This window comes from Neovison vison, chromosome 3, assembly GCF_020171115.1.
Source record: "Neovison vison isolate M4711 chromosome 3, ASM_NN_V1, whole genome shotgun sequence".
Lineage (NCBI taxonomy): Eukaryota > Metazoa > Chordata > Mammalia > Carnivora > Mustelidae > Neogale > Neogale vison.
The window spans coordinates 214,170,325-214,190,591 of NC_058093.1; the positions used below are offsets into that span (position 1 = coordinate 214,170,325).

A 20,267-nucleotide genomic window follows, 5' to 3' on the forward strand; every position below is an offset into this window, starting at 1 on the left:
ACTTTTGGCTTAAGAAAGACAAATCTTTGTAATCTCCTGTCTTGGTTCACAGGAAGCAGAGGCTTTTGCCTTGTATCACAAGGCCCTGGATCTCCAGAAACATGACCGGTTTGAAGAGTCAGCCAAGGCCTACCATGAGCTCCTGGAGGCACGCCTGCTACGAGAGGTGAGGCACCACAGGCCAGGCGGTGAGCTTGCCCTCTACCCTCCCCTTCTTCACTGGGTGACCTTGGACATGTTACTTCCTCTCTCTGCCCCTCAGCTTCCCCACCTGTAGAGTGTCAGCCTCGATGGGTTGCTGTGAGGGTGGAGTGAATCCAGTGAAGCATGCAGAGTGATTGTTCTTAGTAAAAGCCCTGTGTTGGCTACTTTATTACATTCTCTTTGCAACTACTCTGTTGAGAAGGTGGGGTCCACTGTCCCCATTTTATAGTTGTGGAAATGGAGGCTTAGTGAGGTGTTCATAACTCAGAGCCACCCAACTAGTGAAGCATTAGAACCAGGATTAGAACCCATGGTTTTCTGATACTTAATGATCCTGTGGGCAATACGGTTTGGCAAATGCTGTTTAGGTGATAGCCCGTGAGCTCAGGAAGCCTGTGTAGGCGCTCTATGGGCTTTTGAAAGACATAGTCAGAGAAAAGGGTTGGGAGAGCACCACAGAGCCATGTTTAGGGTACAGGTTATGGTGGAGAGGCAGGACCTCTTGATCCAGCATGGGGGCCATGCTAGTGGCAAGTGAGCCAGACCTGAGTTGGCTGGGTCATGGAGATGATTCCTGGAGGTTTGAGAATGAGTGTCAACTTGAAATTGATTTAGGAAGAATTATGTTTCATTAGGAGGAAAGGCTTTTGTTTTCAAGTACCCAAACACTAAACACCGAGACGTGCAATGAGGAAGCAGACAGACTCCATCCATGGGCTTTTTATGGAATGCGGTCCTTCGGTTGAGCAGTCTCCTACACCTCTAGGAAGGCAGACACTTAGGTCTGCCTTGTGTCCTACCCCTGGATGATTTTTTACCACAGATGAGGCAAAATGCTAAGTTCTCATTGTTGGTTATAGGAGTCCATCCCTTCCTTCAGGGTGGATGTCAGGATTCTTTGGTGTTGGTTGTAGTGTCTTGGAATTAGGGCTGTGGGAATTGTGACCTACCCCTCCCCCATTGGTAGGAAGTGAGTGAGGGCCCAGAGATGAGAACGACTTTATTCTACCTTACTGAGGTCCAGCCACAGGCCAGGGGCCGTGTGTGCTTCAGGAGGGAGTCTTCCGTCAGACCATGACAGAGCAGACCTCAGAGGTGAGTGGTGAGCAGAACAAAGTCGGAAGGATGCTGTTGGCCTCATAGTCGTAGGTATGTCCACTTCCCTCTCTGTCATTTCAGCCTTGAAGCACTGCTGTAGCACACTCCCCGTTGGCTTGTAAATGTAAAATGCGATCATCGTAAACAGTTGAAAAGTACAGAAAATGTACAGAAATGTTTCTTTTCACATTCATCCACGTTGGTATACTTAAGATTAAACTAAATTTCGTAGTTACAGTCTCCAACACTTGGCATAAACAGGCCCTAGAACACAGCTGACACCTAAGAAGTGGCCAGCTTCGCTGGGGAGGCTGGCTGGGATGAGCCCTTCGTCTCCTGTGGGCATCAACGTGTCGGTCCTGGAGGGTGGAGGACGGTGTGGAATCCACCTGGTTAGGTGGAGGTTAGTTATGAGGGCTTCTGCTGTTGTGTGTGGAGGTATACTGGCTGGTCTCTGAGGTCGACTCACACGACCTCTATTGAAGGATTCACACCAGATTTTGAACAGTTCTGTACCTGGAATGGCGAGGGTACCTGGTGTCCAGGTGAGCCCGTTGTTGGGGATCTCTCTGCAGTACAAGCCAGATGACAGGAGAAATAAGGAATGAGGTTGATTTGAGCTTTTTAGTCTTCTTGTTGGGATTCCATAAGAGTGCTAGGGTAGATTTCTTGGAAGTCAAGGGGCTATTCCTGAAGGCATGTCTTCCGGTCTTACCTGTTCTGATCATGAAGAAGAATGTCATGTGAATGTGACCTGTCCAAGGACAAGGCTGAGATATGGATCTGCCCCTGGAAAGAAGTTCTTTGTGCCACCTAGTTTTCTGTTAGAAAATGTTTTACTTTGTCCTGTGATTAGAGCAGTAGTTTTCCTCATCAGCGGTGTCTTAGAAGTTGTAGGGTTTTCTAAGAGTTTTCATAAAAGCTGTAGTGAAATAACTGTTTTTTTTTTTTAAGATTTTATTTATTTATTTGACAGACAGAGATCACAAGCAGGCAGAGAGAGAGAGAGGAGGAAGCAGGCTCCCTGCTGAGCAGGGAGCCCGATGCGGGACTCGATCCCAGGACCCTGAGATCATGACCTGAGCCGAAGGCAGTGGCTTAACCCACTGAGCCACCCAGGCGCCCTGAAATAACTTTTTATATAAAGCACATTTATAATCTTTATGCTCTTTTGGCTTGCACTTTTGATATTCGGGGTAGGATTACTGTCCTCGCAGTACAGAGATCCTCAGGGCGCTAAAGTTTTAGGTAAAGTCGCTGTCCACAGTTACATGATGAGTTACAGAGTTGGGAGCCCAGCCTCCTGATTCCTAATCTGGTGCTCTTCTTGCTGCGGGATGTATAGAGATGCGTAAATTGGCTGTCTGGCCATCTCCAGACCCTTTGCTGCCCCCAGGTGGCCTCCTCATGCCCTGTCCTTCCTCTTCAGGTCTGCTCTGGGGGAGGTTCAGGCTCTAGGTTTGACCTTTCAGGCCTGGCTATAGCGATGGGGTGCCGAGATTATCTGCAAACTGCCTTGTAGTGATATAGCTTTCCTTCTCTGTCTGCTGGGAGCTGGAGGGGTCCTCCAAGGACATCTAGTATAGGGCTTTCCTTTTCCAATGGAGGGTGGCACTGGACTGGGCCAAGGGCCTGCAGCAGAGGCCAGCTGGGAACCCTGGTGCCCTGCTGAAGCTTCAGGGCCTAGGTGTCACTCTCGACCTCTGTTTTTGTTCACAGGCAGTTTCGTCTGGTGATGAGAAAGAAGGGTTGAAGCACCCTGGGCTGATGCTGAAATATTCCACATATAAGAACTTGGCCCAGCTGGCTGCCCAGCGAGAGGACCTGGAGACTGCTATGGAATTCTACTTAGAGGTGCAGTTTTGGCAGTGCTTATTGGCCCCTTGGGGTTTTTGAAAGCTCTTGGTGGAAAGAGTGAGGTTATGGTCTTGCTGGCTAAAAAGAAGAATTTGTAGTGGCGTATCACCAAGCTGTGGTCCCTGAGACCCTCATCAGCTGGCAGCAGTGCATTCAGAGAGAGCAGGGGCCTGCATGTGCATTGGTGCTCTGCCACTCAGGGCCCATGTGGTGCAGCAAGTTGCTTACTCTCTCTGGGCCTCCAGGTCTACAGCAGTATAGTAGGCACAGTAAGAAAGAGGGCGGTTGTGAAACTGGAATGAATTGGTACATATACCCGTGCTAAGAACACAGGTTGACCCGTGGCACTCTGTACCTGCTCATAACAGTATAGCCGTGATCTCGGTGTTAACGGTCACCATCTCTGTGGGCACCTCTAAGGTGCCAGACACCATGTGAACTCCTTTCCACACATGCGCTAACTGGACATCATCTTGCAGGGATGCAGGATGCACTAAAATCTTCATTTTAGTGGTGAGGGGACTGAGGCTTGGGATCATGCTGCCAGTCAGTATAGGAGCAGGATGTGAGCTGAGGTCTGTCACCAGAGCCCGTAGTTTTTCTAGAACCCCACAATTCAAAATTAAATAAAAAAATTTTTAAATCCTGCAAAAATACCCCCCAAATCCATTTTCTTTTTTTAAAAATTTATTTATTTATTTATTTGACAGAGATCATAGGTAGGCAGAGAGAGGGAGGGGGGAGCACGCTCTGTGCTGAGCAGAGAGCTGGATGCGGGGCTCGATTCCAGGATCCTGAGATCATGACCTGAGCAGAAGGCAGAGGCTTAACCCACTGAGTCACCCAGGCACCCCCCATTTTCTTTTAATGGTGCTTTCATTAATGGTACTTACCTATCAGATATGTAAGGAGTACAGATGTTCAGAGTGACAAACTGCATCAGGAAGATGTTCTGAATTTGATAAATTGGTTCCTGTAACTTGTGTTGGCCATTTTTCTGGGTGGTTTGGGTGGCTGGGTTGGTGCTCTGCCCCCTCCTGTCACCATGGGTGCCTGCTCAGCGAGAGAGCCGATTGAGCATGTGCGCCCTCTGTGCTGCTTCCAGGCAGTCATGCTGGACTCCACGGACGTCAACCTCTGGTATAAAATCGGACATGTGGCCCTGAGGCTCATCCGGGTCCCCCTGGCTCGCCATGCTTTCGAGGAAGGGCTGCGGTGCAATCCTGACCACTGGCCCTGCTTGGACAACCTCATCACTGTCCTGTACACCCTCAGCGATTACACAAGTGAGTCAGGCTTTGATGGCTTTCTCCCATGTGCTCGTGTTTTGCGGACAGAGGAGGGAGGGCAGCTTGGGTAAGTTGGAGGCCAGGTTAACACTTGAGGGCTTTCTGCTAGACTGTCAGGAAGGGAGATGGCCTTGCATTCCTGCTTTGCGTGTGTCTTTCTCACTCAATTGAGATTTCTTGAGTGCATTGTGGTGATGGGTAGCACGCTCTCTGAGTGGTTTTCCCTTTGCTTGTCTCATTTTATCCTTGCATTGTGCCATCCTGAGTCAGAACCTGTTTCCATAACTCACTGACAGTTGGCCTAGCAGTTGCAGCTTGAATCCTGGTGCTGGGGGACCTCACTACCTATTGAGGCATTCTGTCCCTTTGTAGAGCAGCAGGGCTACTAGAATGGTCTCTGCCATCTGCCAGATGGAGCCCCATTCTGCCCTCCATTTGCTTAAGTTCCTTGGCTCCAGCCTTTCTGTCTGTTCTGCAGAGAATACCTTTGTCCTTTGCATGGGCTGGTCCTGAGGCAGGCACTGATGAGGTGTTCTAGGAGTCAGCCTCCTCTGGGTGTCCTCTGAGGCCAGAGAGGAAGGAGGCTCTCCAGGAGTGCTCAGAGTGGGGCTGAGTGCTGTGGGAGCCCGGGGCTCTGTCCGCTGACTATGCTGACCAGCTGCAGGCTGGTCTGGTGTGTGCAGGTTCTCTGTGTCTGTCTGGGCCAGTTACTCTTTTTAGGATGGACATGCTAATGAGCACTTGCTGTCACTTTCAAGGTTTAGGCCTCAAAGACTGACTGGCAGAGGCTTTTTCCTTCAGTTTTTTAAAGACAAATAGCATGGAGTGTTTAGAGAGGCACGTGGCCCTGCTCACCATTCCCCACCTCCGGTTCCCCACAGCTGCTTTTTTATTGAGGTAGCACACACACAGAGTAAAGTGCACAGTATTTACATGTGGAACCTGTTAAGATGCAGAACATTTCTAGAGCCCTGGAAGGCAAGCTGCTTAACTCCCATTCCAGTCATTTCCATCCCGGAGGTGATCTTGATTTCTCTCCCTTTTGTTGCCAGAGAGGAGCTCTGCTTGTTGTCGAGGCTCCTCTAGGTGGCATCAGGTGGCGGCGTGTACTCTTCCCAGTCCGGATCCCTGGGCTGTGGTCTTCTTGTCTGTCCGTGTATGCCCCTAGGCCATCACTCGGGGCTCTTTACTGCCATGTTGTCTATTATGTGCATCTGCAACAATATGATGGTTCTGTGCTTGCACATTGAGTTCTTGCCTAACACTGCAGGCAATGTTCCTGGTGCGTACTCCAGAGGACACGTCACTTGCTGTGCTGCTTGCCCCGGTTTTCATGCCCACCAGCGGAATGCGGTGGTGCTTGTGCAGAGCCCTTCCGATTCTCACAGCTCCTTTTTCAGGAGGTGTTCAAGCTCCTCTTGTAAGTTTTCCGGCAGCTTGAGAGCTACCTGAGGTGGATAGTCTTGTGTTCTGCCTTTCTTTCCCCAGGCTTTAGTTCTTTGTACCCCTCTCTCATGGTCGGAGAAGTTGTACTTGGTAAACTGAAGTCCTCGGGGGAGACCAGGTTTGGGGGGCTGAATGGCTGCCCTGTCTGGGAGAGCCCTAGCCTGAGAGACCTGACACTCATTTATTGATTTTAGTACGTGCGCACATGCATGCGTGTGTGTGTGTGTGTGTGTGTGTGTGTGTATGTTTATAGACTCCATGCCCAGCGTGGAGCCCAACGTGAGGCATGAACCTACTACATAGTTCAAGACGTGAGCTGAAATCAAGGGTCAGACGCTTAACTGACTGAGCCACTCAGGCCCCCCAGACCAGATACTCATTTAAACCCCTAAGTGAAAGCAGCATGTTAATTCAACTCCCAGTGGCATTTATCCACTTGAGATGAGTAGGCCGGGGTGCTTGGGGTTGATGCCTGCTGACCACCTCTTGTTCCCTTGGAACTTCCCAGGTCTTCCCTTGGTGGGAGTGCTGGTGTAGTACAGCTAGTGCCATGAGCTTTACCAGAGCCAAAATGCCTGCTGAGAGCCAGAATCACCAAAGGCTCCAGTCCTCCCTGGTTTTCTCTCTGGGCATCTCTGATGGCCACTCTCATGTCCCACCGTGGTCCCAGAGAAACTGTGTTCTTGTTTGTGTGGGGCAGGAACCGCTAGGCCGTCTATGCAGCCATTCAGTCATCTACTTGCTAGGCTGTCCTGGGAACCCCCAGACCCTCCCTGTGCATAGGTTGCACAGCCTTCATGTGCCTTGTGGGGGGCATTGTGGTATCTGTGGAGCTTTGTGACTAGGCTCTGCTCTCTCCTTCCATGGCACTCTAGGAGGGCACCACTTCCTTCTGCCTCTCAAAGCTTCCATCCCCACAACTCTGCTTCTGTTCTACTTTTCCTTTCTTCTCACCCTGGATCCTTCTTTGGTTTTTCTTGACAGCAGTGGGTTGCAATCCATCTACACTCAGACTCTGAAGCTGAGCAGGGCATGGTAGTGGTCCCAGTGCCCAGTCAGAGCAGAGCTGATGCTTGGCTGCACTGTACTGTTTTCCTGCATGTTCGCAGGTGAGGCCTGCTGGCACTGGGCCTCCTGGGGACTTATTTATGGCAGTCACGTCTGTCACGGGCTAGTCCCTAGAAATACCATATGGCTTTCCTAGTTCACATCACAGCTCTGCGTTCACATGCCCACCACCACATTCCGTTGGTGGGCATGTGACTCCTTGCCATCTCGTTTTTTCTTCTGTGTTGCTTTGCCTGTTACTGTCACCACTCCTGGAGGAACTAGAGGTTAGGTTTTCCAGATCATTGATTTGAGAAGGCTTGTTGACATAAATGATGTACATGCCTCTAATTGCAGGCAGTAAACTTTTTGGGTAAGAACAGTTTGAAAAAAAGAAAAAGAAGGAGGAAAATTGGAAAATGCAGGTAAGCAAAAGGAGGAGAAACAGGTTTTACGTGGACAAATGGAGTTACACTGTGTGGCCTGTTTGGTTTCCTGCCTTTCCCCCATGCCCTTTTGTGACCTTCCTTCTGGACAGCGAGCACACCTCTCAACCCTTTGTGCAGTGACTGCTCAGCAACCGAGTGTGTGGATTGGGGAAGCTTTCCTTAACCAGGCTCCCCAGGTGCTGCTGAGTGCTTTCCTGATTTTTTGAAGTTTTTTTTCCAGTTTGCCAATAGGTAATGACTATGGATCTCTTGGTTTTTGCAGCAATTCCTAGAAGTGGACTGTTGGGATGAGGGTTGTGTAATACCCATGGCTCTCTGGAAAGGTCATCGTACAGTCTGTCCTTGCTATCAGCATTTGGCTTTGTCTCATCTGCTGTGGGTAGTAGTATTTTCAGCATCTTTCCTAATTGAATCAGATTAAGTGGTATCTCATTATTTGCCAGCATTTCTTTGATTCCAGAGTAAGGTCATTTTCTTGGTGCTAACTGGGAAGGCCAGAGGTTAAGGTGCACACTCAGAAATCAATTGTTTCTTTCTTTACCAGCATGTCTGTACTTCATATGCAAAGCTTTGGAGAAGGACTGTCGGTACAGCAAAGGACTGGTTCTCAAGGAAAAGATCTTTGAAGAACAGCCTTGTCTCCGGAAGGACTCCCTCCGAATGTTCCTTAAATGGTGGGTCCTGCCTCTTTCTATGCTGGTTCTGCACTCCCCTCTCCCCCAAAAGTGTGTGGCTGGTGGATATCAGGAGGCTTGTGTACCTCCTTCTCTCAGGTCCTAACTTCCTGGCAGTTGAGCCCCTGCACTTCATCCCTCACACCCCCTCACCTGGCTTTGATCCTGCTTTGCCTATTAATCGCCTGTGTGCCTAATCATGGCAGTGCCTCCTTGGCTCTCTGCTGCCCACCTTTCCCTCCATCCTGCCAGCTCTTGACATTCACCAGCTCTCCTCTGGATGCTTGTGGCAGCCGACAGGCCACCTTGTCTGCCCACCACCCGCCATTTCCCTTTCCAGGGCTTTGTTTCCACGTTTCCCAAGTTCAGTGCCCGTGATATGACTTTGATACCACTGCCTTGCCTCCAAGACAGAGCTCATGCTCAGAGCATCACCCAGAGCTCCTTTACAGTTTGACCCCTTTAGTTTTTCTCCTTGCCTCCTATGTCTCCCTGCCCTAGGAGAAGACTTCCTTAGGTACCCGACAGAGTCCAGGCTTGGCCCCATTGTGCACTGTCCTGTCCCCGTGCCCTGGCTCCCTCATGGCCTTACCTGGAAGGCCAGCCTCCCACCTCTCCGCCTATTGTGCCATTACTCCCTTATGTTCCAGCTCCCAGGTCACCTCTGGGCAGCTTTCTAAACTCTGGCTGCCTCCCACCCTCAACCTTCCAAATGAGCCAGCTCCTCCGTCCTCTGGTCCTTGGCCCCTGCAGCTCAGCCGGTGAGGGGTTAGTGGTTATTTATCTCTGTGTCTCTCCCTCTTAAGACTTTATTTCTTGTTCATATCTTTATTTATTTATTTGTTTGTTTTAAAGATTTATTTATTTATTTGACAGACAGATCTCAAGTAGGCAGAGAGGCAGGCAGAGAGAAGGGGGGAAGCAGGCTCCCTGCTAAGCAGAGAGCCTGATGCGGGGTTCAATCCCAGGACCCTGGGATCATGACCTGAGCCGAAGGCAGAGGCTTTAGCCCACTGAGCCACCTAGGTGCCCCATATCTTTACTTTTATATATCTTTATCTTTATTTCTTGTTCATATCCTAATGTGCTAACTGTCTTAAGAGAGAGAGAGAAAAGGGGAAAAATAAATCCATAAGCAAGTGACTCTGTGGTAGAGGCCTGAGAGGGGTCAGGACAGCCAGGGTGGGAGGGCAGGTACTGCCAGGCTGCCTCAGGTGGAGGCGTGTCTGTGTGAGGGCACGCACCTGAGGCCTCAGAGCCCCTGCCCTTTCTTTGGTTTGGCTATACTTCGGCAAGCTTAGGTAGCCTGATGACTTTTGGGCTGGGCAGGAAGGGAAAGTTACATTCTTTTACAATTCTCTATAGGTAATTAATAGCTAGGTTTTATTTTTCTGAGGCTTTTCTGACATTACTGTGATATTGTTAAACATATGAAAACCCTTAGCTCAATTTTGAATTGTAGAGGGAACAAAGGGTATTAGTCACTTCTATTGTATGTGGGTATTAAGAATGCTAATTACTGCCCTTAGAGGCCAGACTCAAGGGGTTATTTTATTTGTAGGAAGAATTAATACAGATTAAAGGGTATTAACTTAACTGCATCCCCGTCTGTAAAATTTCAGCCTCAGCTCCAGTTTGTAACATTGTAATTTCTGTCTTTCTTACATGGTTTAGTGACATGTCAATCCACGATGTGTCGGTGAGCGCAGCTGAGACACAGGCCATTGTAGAGGAGGCCCTGGGTCTGCGGAAGAAGCGGCAAGCGCTGACCATGAGGGCAAAGGAACCAGACCTGAAGCTCGTGCAGCCCATCCCCTTCTTCACGTAGGTTGTCCTGGTTCCTGGGGCTGCTGGGTCAGCCGGTGGGCCCTGCACAGGAGGGAGAGGCCCTGAGGCCTGCCCCGGGGCTGATGGTGTGAGTGGGGGCCTGGTGCATACCGGACAGACACCTAGAGGTGCGCACGCACTTTTTGGCTGCCAAGAGGCAGGCCAGGCCTCTCCCAAGTATGCCCAGTTGAAATCTCTCTTTGCCCTTGCCATTCTTGATGCTAGCCACTTGCCACATCCCTACGTGCTCCCTCTTGGTCTGCCCTTCTCAGTGGGGAAAAGGAAAGAAACATTTGCCAAGCACTGGACTGGCGGAAATGGGGTTCAGAGCAGGCAGATGGTGAATGGAGAGTCTGGAGTTGATCCCAGGTGTGGGTTCCATGGCTCTTGAGCTCCTGCTGTCCCTCTAGGACCACACAGGGTACCCTGGAGGATGGGCCTCCGCATAGCCCTTGTGAATCCCACAGTGTATGAGAGGCCCTCCAGGGAAGGGAAAACTGGTATTGGCAGTCTCCCACAGTTGGGGTCATTCAGTCCCTTAGTGAGATCTGGTGTGTAGTTTTTGTTTTTGAAATTCTGACTTTGAGTCCTGAATTTTTGAATTTAGCATGCCTTAAGAGCAATGTTCTCATACTCAGAGATGTCCCATAGTGGTCTATGGCTCCCACCCTGGATCAGACAGACCTGGGGCCAGTCCTGGCACCCGTAAGTGGATGACCCTGGGATGCTACATGCCACTCCCTAAAAGCAGGGAGAGCAATCCTCTCTTATAGAGTTGTTGTGATAGTGAAATAGAACAGCTGGGGGCCAGCACAGAACGGCGTTTCTGCACCCACTCAGGAGGGGCTGGCTTTGATCCGTGGTACATCTGCCTGTGTATTTCCACATGTGGAGTGTCCCAGGAATGTCTTCCCGCCCAGATCTTGACATGGTCAGGAAGTTGGGGCTGCTCTCAGACTCTTGTCAGATGCCCTTCCCATTATTTTGTTAGATGGCTCAGGAGCCCCATCCTGTCTGAGTGTGGGCTCCCTAGCTGAGGTTTTTGGGAGTTTGGGAAGAACCCTGAGTTCTCCCTGTTACAGTGAAGGAGGGGGAAGGCCTGAGAACACTGGAGATGGCTGGAGAGGATCCTGGTGATAGGACTAGAGAAGCTGTGAACTGGTGTCATGGTTGCCCTTGTGCCGGGGGAAGGCCAAAGGGAAACATGAGGGAGATGGGCTTGGCTGGAGGAAACCTTGCTTGGGAGTGAAGTCTGCGATTGGGTTATAGAGGAAGAGTGTGGAGTCCTCTGGGAGGGAAGGGGTCAGGCTTTTTTTTTTTTTTTTTTTAGGGGTCAGGCTTTTAAAATAACCACAGTTTATTGTAGGGCTTGGCACACTTGTCCCACAGGTAACTAGGTGGTAAATGCTTTAGGCTTTGTGGGCCAGATACCATCTCTGTTGTGTATTCTCCTCGGGGGGGGGGGTGTGTTTGGGGTGGGGGTTTGTGTGTAACAATCCTTTAGCTGGCTCCTAGCTTGTGGGCTGTATACAACAGGCTGTGGGCCACAGTTTGCACACCCCTTGGTCTATTCAGTGCCCATTAGACAAGGCACGAGTGAATGAAATTGTGTACTTAAGGCATTAGACATAACCCAGCTATGAGCAAATTCTTCTCCATGTGCATGTAGCCTTTACTGAAGACAGAGAAAGAACAGGTAGGAGATCCCTCCTAGGAAATGAAAACTTCCATTTTCATTCTTCCCTCAGCATTTACTGGATGCCAGCTTCATGCCAGGCACTGTGCCCTGTGTTGGGGACTCAGCATGATGGGTGTGGTCCCTCTCTGGGGGTGATCTGAAAGGTAGTCAGTCACCTGGAAGAAAAGGCACATGTCCCAATCTGATGAGCCCTTTGAGGAAAGGAGCACAGCACCTTGCAGGGAGCTCATAATGGAGTCTGCACGGCTTTGGGGGTCAGGGAAGGCTTAGGTACTAGAGCTAGTATCTGACAGAGGAGTGGCATTGACCAGGCAGAGAGGCTGCAGTTGGGGGTGAGGGCCTCATTTTGGGATAGAGAGAAGCCTGTGCAAAGGTCTTGTGGTATGCAGGGGTCTGATTTTGTTTGCAGAACTGAAAACAGGCTAGTATGGTGGGAGGGTGGGGGTGAGGGTGGGGTGAGGCCAGTTGGCAAGGTCAGGCATGTATTACAATGAGGCTGAGGGTGTGGTTTTGGCCTGAGAGCATGGGAAGCCATTCAGAGATGGACGGATATATCATACCACACCATATCATACCACAGCAAACCATATAACACAACATAAAACATGAAACGAGACTCTTTACAACATAAGATGCCGTACCACAATAAAACATACATGACACAAATATCACAAAGCATACAACATAGCCATGATCTTGGTGTATGGGGACTCACAGATGATTTAAAAATTTGACTTTGTAGGGGAGGAGCTTTTGAAGTGAGTCGGTTTTCATGCCTGCCTGGTGGAGTCTGAGGGTGCCTGAGGCTGAGTTCAGGCCTTGTGCCAGGGCGAGGGGAGGAGGCTGTGGGCCCTATTCCTGCTTGGTCTGTTCCACCTCAGTGTGTTAGACACAGGATTTTATCCATAACTGTGACGACAAAACCCTGAGCCCTCTAGCCTGCCCTCATGGGGATGGTAGCCATGGGGCCATCACTGCTCCTCTCCACAGGCCAGCTGGCCCTGGGCTTGGAGCACCCAATGCGGGGTGCTGACCAGGTGTGGTGACCCTCTCCTTGCAGCTGGAAGTGCCTGGGAGAGAGTCTGCTGGCCATGTACAACCACCTCACCACCTGTGAGCCCTTGCGGCCTAGCCTTGGCAAGAGAATCGATCTGTCCGACTACCAGGACCCCAGCCAGCCTATGGTGTCTTCTGTGGTGGTGACCCCTGTCAGCGTGATCCAGCCAAGCCCTGTCACCACCAACCCGGCTGTGGCTATGACAGAATCTGTGCTCTCTTATGCCTCCGTGGCTGCGGCCAGCTTCCCACTGCACAGTCCCAGCCTGTTGGAGACCGGCATCCCTGCAGGTGAGGTCCTGGGGTCAATTTTTGGGGAGGCCCCATTTTCGGGGCAGGAGTGAGTGCTGGGGTGCCCTGGCCTCCCTAGAGGGATGGATCTTGCTGATGCTTCTGGCCCAGGGTTTAAGTGGGAGCCCCCCAGCTCTGCAGAGGCTGAGTCTGCTCCCAGAGCTGGGGCCAGTTGGGGGTTGCTTCAGCAATGAGGCCCCCGAGGGACTAGGGTTGGAGCTCAGAAGCGCAGCTTCTTGGGACTCCTAAACTCCTGGCTGCTAAGTCCTGGTGAAGGGTTGCTCTTCTTGCTGGTATCTGGGGAGCTGGCGGGACCCCCTACTGGTCCTATTTTCCTGCTGGCTGCGCCCTGTAGCACCACACTGCTATGCACCGAAACTGGAGTGTTCTGACCTTGAGAAAGTCAGCAGAGTTACCACTATATGTGGTAGTATAGTTTTTGGTGGTTTTATTGATTTTTACTATTAATGAAGTAGTAAAAAAAAATTTCAGACAGCAGTTTCCAAGCCTTTTCTTGATTTCTGTGTCCCTGAATAAAAGACTCTTTGGCCGTTAAACGAGTTTCGAATGAACTTTATGTGATTGTTCATTTTTTGCTTAACCATACACGACACTCCTCTGCTTCCTTGTAATTCTCATGATGCTCTTGCTCACGTCCTGTCATTGAATGCTCAGAAGGTGCTGGGTGGTGGGCAGAGTTAGTGTCACTGCCACTTGCTCTGTCGTTCCCAAGTACATGCACTGAGGCACCAGAGGCTCTCACAGCCAGCTGGCAGGGGTGGGAGGAGGGACTGCTGGAGACCTCGGTGTTCTGTAGCCAAGGGACGTAATCTTCAGATCTGGCTTATGGGTTCTGGGAATTTGAACAAAGTGTGAGTCAAGTGTTTTGAGTTTGAAATTAACTTTCCTCAGGACTCTTGTTAAAGAAAGAAAATATGGGAGGTTTCTTGAACATCAGAGATGACCATGAAACACGCTGGTAGGGTTAGATTAGAGGCACTGATGTGCCTTTGTAGTGCGTTTTCTGATCCCTGCCCCTTGTAAGGTTTCAGTTTGCACTCTTTATGAAGGTGATGTTTCTGGGGGAGATAAATCCAAGAAAGGAGTGAAGCGGAAGAAGATTGTAGAGGAGAGTGGAGAGACAGCGAAGCGGCGGTCTGCCCGTGTCCGAAACACCAAGTGCAAGAAAGAAGAGAAGGTAGACTTCCAGGAGCTTCTGATGAAGTTCTTGCCATCCAGGTACCATGCACACTTTTTCTTATTTGTGAAAACAAGCAAACCTGCAAACCTCCAGCCTATACCACCAGTAAAGTTTCTTTTTGCATTGCCTCCCACTCTTCTGGGCACTTCCTTTGTTCTCCTGTAATATCTGTGCCAGTGTCCAAAGCGCAGATCTCAATGGATTGGGATTGTGGGTTTTTCTCACCTTTCTTTCCTCTGAACTTCCTGAGGGCAGGAACTGACTTAAACATCTTTCAGAGAACCAGATACTCCCTGGGCCCTCAGGAGATGGATGGATCACCAAGCTGGAGGCCACTCACTCATGTCCTCATGCACACATAGACACCCACTTGCTGGGAGACCTAGGGCTGCTGCTGCTTGGGTGCAAACTCTGGGAAACCCCACAAAAGGTAGCACCCATTCCATTTTCAGGAAGAGTGTGCATGCTTGGTTTCTCCAGGCTCAGTAGGGTTCCCTCGAATTCTGAGAAGAGGACAGGCTTATAAATTTTCCCTTGCTTTCACCAATTCTTAGTGTTGTCAGAGATGCCTTAAGGGAGGAGAAGGGTCCAGGCTGCCCCCAGCTGGGAGGGGCCTGAGTGCCTGTGCTCCTTAAGTCAGTTTTCACCAGCGCTCCTGCTTTCTGCTCTTGCCACCCCAGCTCCTCCAGAGCCTCCGACTCCTGAACCTTCCTGGCCACCATTGTTTATGGCGGTGGTACATGGGCTTCCTAATGCCTCCTCCCCTGTCCTTAGCTGAGTGGAGAGAGCAGTTCTGTTTCTGCTGCTCCATCATCTTGCTGCCATCTGACATTTGGTGAACACGTTTCTTGTCTGCTGGGACATTCTCTCCTATCCCTGGTATCTTTTAATCCCTTCACAGTTTTGGAGTGAAGTTTAGAAGGTAAACATGTGTGCATTTTTTTTTTTTTTTAAGATTTTATTTACTAACAGAGAGGGAGGGAGAACAAGCCAAGGGAATGGCAGAGGGAGAGGGAGAAGCAGGCCCCTGGTTGCTGAGCAGGGACCTTGATGTGGGGCTTAATCCCAGGACACTGGGATCATGACCTGAGCTGAAGGCAGGTGCTTAACCCACTGAGCCATCTAGGTGCCCCTTCAGTATGCGTCTTTAACCAGGAGTCCTCAGTCTTCAGTGGTTTGGCCTTTGACAGTTTATTTTCAGGGGTGATAACATCCACGTGCAAGAGGAGGAGCCAGAAGCTTTAGGTGGATTGTGAATCCATTTTGCTCCTTTGTTGCCTCTTTTTCTTTCTGGGGTGAAAGTGAAGTGCTTGGAAATCAGATTTGTTCTCTGTAAGTGGAGGATGTGATTGGTGCTCTCTGATAAATTCCTCTTCAGGGTTAGTGCCAGGAGCAGGTCTCTTTTCAGGAGAGCTGCAGGATGGGGCAATGGTTGATGATGCCAAAGGTCTCGGTGACCCATTTCTCTATCTTCCGTTCAGCCCTGATGAAAGAGTCTTACCCTCTTTTTTTTTTTTCCCCCAAGATATTTCTTTATTTATTAGGGAGAGCAAGAGACCACAAGCAGGGGAAGTATCAGAGGGAGAGGGAGAAAGAGGGTCCCCGATGTGGAGCTTGATCCCAGGATCCTGGGATCATGACCCAAACCAAAGGCATACATTAACCTACTAAGCTACCCAGATGCCCCTAAAAAATTTTTAAAAGTAATCTTTGTATCCAGTGTGGGACTTGAATTTATAGCCCTGGGATCAAGAGTTGCATGCTGTATCCACTGAGCTAGCCAGGCACTGCTCTTTCCCTCTTTATGTGGAATGTTTTATATCTTCTTTATTTTTATTTTATTTTTTAAAGATTTTATTTATTTGATTGAAAGAGATCATAAGTAGGCAGAGAGGCAGGCAGAGAGAGAGGGGAAGCAGGCTCCCTGCTGAGCAGAGAGCCTGATACAGGGCTCGATCCCAGGATCCTGAGACTGTGATGTGAGCCAAAGGCAGAGGCTTAACCCACTGAGCCACCCAGGCGCCCCTTTATCTTTATTTTAATTGTTGGTTTCCATGTCTGCTTCTTCGAATGGCGTCGTAGGAGCAACGTGAGAGCATGCCCAGAGTAGTGACCGTGGGGGTGTGTGCATAAATAAATGAAGCCATCCACTAGGGCCCTGTTTTATGTATTTATGCCCCAGGGCTGCTTGGTTGAGGAGAAACTATCGGATGGCCAAAACGTGGTCCTTGGGGGCTGCTGAAAGAATCATTCACCTCAGGCCCAGGGCTTTGTGGGGAGCCACGGAGCCATGGAGGGCCCCAGCTCAGAAGGGCCTTCTGTGCCCCCATACTCCACTCATTCCACTTTCTCCCTGTTTGCTGGGCTCCCTTTCGTTCTTAGAATATTCCTGGTGCTCTTCTGGCCTGTGCCTCTCCACCTGTCCTTGTCCTGCTTTGCATGGCCAGCCCCTTTTCCTCCTCCATTGTCAGCATGGACATTAATTCCCTCTGAGAGGCCTTCCTGATTCAGTTCTCCAAAGAATGTGCCCTGTGACCCTCTGTCTTAAGCACTCTGTGGTGGTTGGTCCTTATTTGCGCTCTTCGTTTCATGTTTGTTTATTGTCTTTTTTCCCATTTAGAAGGTAAGCTTGTGGGCAGGGTTTGCCACACTCACAGCTGAATTCCAGTTGAAGTCCTGTTGGTGGAATGAATGAATGAGTGAGGGTATAGGTTAGATGCCAGCTCAGAAAGGCATGGAAAGAGGCAGAGCCTCCCAGAGGTCTGGATTTCAGACCCCTTCATCTCACTGATTGGCATCTTGTTCTGTCTTGCTCATTCATTTCTCTAATTGGAAGAATTCAAGTGCTCATGTTAGAATGTGTTGGTATGACTTTTGTGATTTTGGTGTGTTTCATGTAGGCTAAGAAAGCTGGACCCAGAAGAGGAAGATGACCCGTTTAATACTTACGAAGTCCAGTCAGAAGCCAAACTCCAAAGCTTCCCCAGTGTCGGGCCTCACCGACTGTCATACGACTCGGCTACATTCATGGAATCTGGTAGGAATTGAGCAGCTTGATCATTCACTGTTGGGAATTCTTTTTCCCATTATTCTATAGCCTGCTTAGGTTTTGTTCTGGGAAATAGTTCTGGGGTGATCTTTAAGGCATGGTCAGGAGTTTTCCTGGATTTGTCTTGGGCCTGAGCAATGTGGTCAGTTGGGAGATCTGCTGAAATGTCTAGGATCATGCTTGATTGTGCTCTCTGAAGGGTGTGTGCTTCAGGTGGAAGCTGGGGCATGGTTTTGCAAGTCACGTGCATGTGTCCCGGCTATTGAGTGCACATCTTGAGGCAGCGCGTGCAGGTTGGCCCTTCAGTCCCCACATCAGACCTGGAGATTCAGAGCAGCTTGCTCATAGCTGGTGAGGGCTGGAGCTAGGCTTGGGGACCACCAGGGGAGCACCGCCCCTCCAGAGGCCACAGGTGCTCTCTTGGCGCTGCCCCGGTCTGGCCCGGCCTCGCCCCTTCTTCTCCTCCCAGAGGAAGTGGGAGACCCTGGCATGGAAGGTCCTTCATTCCAGTCAGCTGTTTCTCCCTCCCTGGGCAGAGAAGCAGGACGTACATGCATTCCTGCTGGAGAACCTGACCAACGGGGGCATCCTGGAGCTGATGATGCGCTACCTGAAGAGCATGGGCCACAAGTTCCTGCTGAGGTGGCCGCCAGGGCTGACAGAGGTGGTGCTCAACATCTATCACAGCTGGAGGAGGCACAGCACCAGCCTGCCCAACCCACTGCTAAGGGACTGCAGCAACAAGCACATCAAGGTCAGGTGGGCGGGGGGCCTCTTTAGGTTTGGGGTGGGGGTGGGAACTGTGGGTATGGGGTTGCTGTCATGTTGAGCCTCCTCAGTTGCATCCATTTGTGGGCCCAGAACCTGGGCCTCTGGGGAGTCATGGGAACTAGTTTGTGTCTAGAGGGGTCCCTGGTGGCTGAGTGGAGGCTGCACTCGGAGGTGAGAGTGGGCATGGGGCCATTAGAAGGCTGATGTCGGGTGAGTGTCAGTGGTGGCAGTGGAGTGGAAGGTTCTGGAGGTACAGCCTATAGGATGAGCTGTAAGTGAAGGTGAGGGAGTGAGATGGTGGACAGGGCTTCTAGGACTGGCCCTGCCACAGGGGTTGGTTGGTTGTGGGGTGGCTTACTGAGATGGAGGAGAGCCAGTGGAGAGTGGGTGAAAGTGAAACATTCGGCTGTGTTCCAGGTGCCAGGGAATGTTACCAAATTGTGTTTTAGCAGGTGAGAAGACAGAAGTACAGAGGCTAAATAGGTTGCTTAGGGAAGTGGTGGGGCCCACTGTAACTAGGGGGCTGACCCATGCTCAGCCTCCCCGCTGACGGCACTCTGCACCCCAGCCTCCTCCACTCGGAGCTTCTTGAGGCTCAAGGGAACACTGGATGCTCTGGACCCCTTCTCCTCTTACGGGGGAAGGCTGGATGCCTGGGAGGGTGCACTGGGAGCCTTTAGAGCCTGTCGGGTTGTTCTTTCTGACTGGGGACACAGAAGGTAGAAGAGCTCAGGGGTTTGACAGGTCCTAAGGGCCATATAAGTCTGTGCTCCCTCCACAGGGACAGCTCAGGGACTGTGTCGTACCAGCTGGGCCTGTTCCCCAGGGGCAGTGTGGAGTGGCTGGAGGAGGTGAGGCTTTGGTCTCCAGATGAACCAAGCTGTTTATTTCTCAGCTTTGCCCACTTGGCAGGTGGCTCCTCGTTGCTGAACTTCAGCTTCCTTGTGACTCTGGAGGTGATGCCTGACCCAACTACTTTTGAGGCTTGAGTGCTGTAGTATGTTTGCAGCATCTGCCCTGACATTTGGCATGTGACAGAGCTGCCCCTTCCGTAGGGCAGTCCCTTAGGACTGAAGACAGGTCTCTGGCTCCTCTCAAGCCTTGTGCCAGTATAGATCCATGTGCCTCTCTTTATGTCCTGGCAGGAAGCCATTGATTATAAAATGGAAAGTAGGTTGAAGAAAGAATTATATGTTTATCAAAGTAAGTTTTAGTTTCATTTCATTCCATGCCTCACCCTTTGGTGCCTCTTTATGACTTCATTCCTGACCTTCTGGTGCCTGTCCTGCAGGATATGATGCTGATGTCTCTCTCCTGCATGGAGCTCCAGCTAGACCAGTGGCTGCTGACCAAGGGCAGAAGTTCTGCAGGTAGGAGGCATTCTGTATTCTGTGGTAGGAGTAATTTTCCCAAACCTCAGCAGCCAGGAGGAAATGGGAGTGGGAGGCTGAGTCATGGAATTCAGAGTTCCATCTGCAGTGGGCACATTTCCTGGGTTGGCTTGTTGGACTAGGGAAAATCCAGGGTCCCCAAGAAATCCTTTGAATGCTCAAGAAGTAGTTAGTTACAGCTGAGCCCCCAGAGGGAGCCACCTGCCTGCTTTTTCTGTTATTCAGGGTTGAAGGAAGTAGGATCTCAGATTTCTCAAGTCATTACCTGACACTTTATGTGTCCCAATAATTTTTCTAGATGATGTGTATCATTCTGACTTTTAAACCACTATTTGGTGAACAAAGTTCAGTAAGTAAAATGAGGGCCCTTGGGATCTCTCCATCTCTGTCTGGTTTGTCTGATTTCTCTGATGCTGGCCACTTGAGGGGGGCTGTAAGGCTCCAAGGGGCTCAGGGTACTCCTGAACACTAAAGCAGGTGTGGTGGGGGCTAAGGTCAAGCTCCAGGGAGCAGAAGGGTGTCTGGAACGTGCACATGAAATTGACTTGTTCTGGCCTGAATGGTTTACAGTGTCTCCTCGGAACTGCCCTGCTGGTGTGGTGAATGGCAGATTTGGGCCTGATTTCCCAGGAACCCACTTCCTGGGGGACCTCCTGCAGCTGTCATTTGCCTCATCCCAGCGGGACCTGTTTGAGGATGGCTGGCTGGAGTTTGTGGTCCGCGTTTATTGGTTGAAGGCTCGGTTCCTGGCACTGCAGGTTGGTTCTGTGGTTGGTTCCCTGGCCCCAAAGCTGGGGGAAGAGAGCTGGATATACTCTGGAGACTATGTGTGCAGGTGCACATTTGGCTCCTGCCTGGTGCAGAGCTCAGGAGGAGGAAGTGGGATGTGGTGGGGAAGTTTGAGATCTCAGGTAACCC

General features: G+C 50.5%; 1 protein-coding gene across 5 annotated transcripts in view; it reads left to right on the forward strand.

The window, feature by feature from the left end:
- CABIN1 (calcineurin binding protein 1) overlaps window positions 1-20,267 on the forward strand; it is a 150,681-nt gene that overhangs the window by 15,885 nt on the left and 114,529 nt on the right. For all 5 annotated transcript variants that reach the window (XM_044243808.1, XM_044243812.1, XM_044243807.1 and 2 more), the window contains exons 4-14: window positions 53-166; window positions 3,022-3,156; window positions 4,265-4,445; window positions 7,935-8,064; window positions 9,739-9,888; window positions 12,651-12,937; window positions 14,008-14,176; window positions 17,039-17,175; window positions 17,724-17,941; window positions 19,250-19,328; window positions 19,920-20,107. In XM_044243808.1, the coding sequence (XP_044099743.1) occupies window positions 53-166; window positions 3,022-3,156; window positions 4,265-4,445; window positions 7,935-8,064; window positions 9,739-9,888; window positions 12,651-12,937; window positions 14,008-14,176; window positions 17,039-17,175; window positions 17,724-17,941; window positions 19,250-19,328; window positions 19,920-20,107 (1,788 nt within the window). The remainder of the gene's footprint in view (window positions 1-52; window positions 167-3,021; window positions 3,157-4,264; window positions 4,446-7,934; window positions 8,065-9,738; window positions 9,889-12,650; window positions 12,938-14,007; window positions 14,177-17,038; window positions 17,176-17,723; window positions 17,942-19,249; window positions 19,329-19,919; window positions 20,108-20,267) is intronic.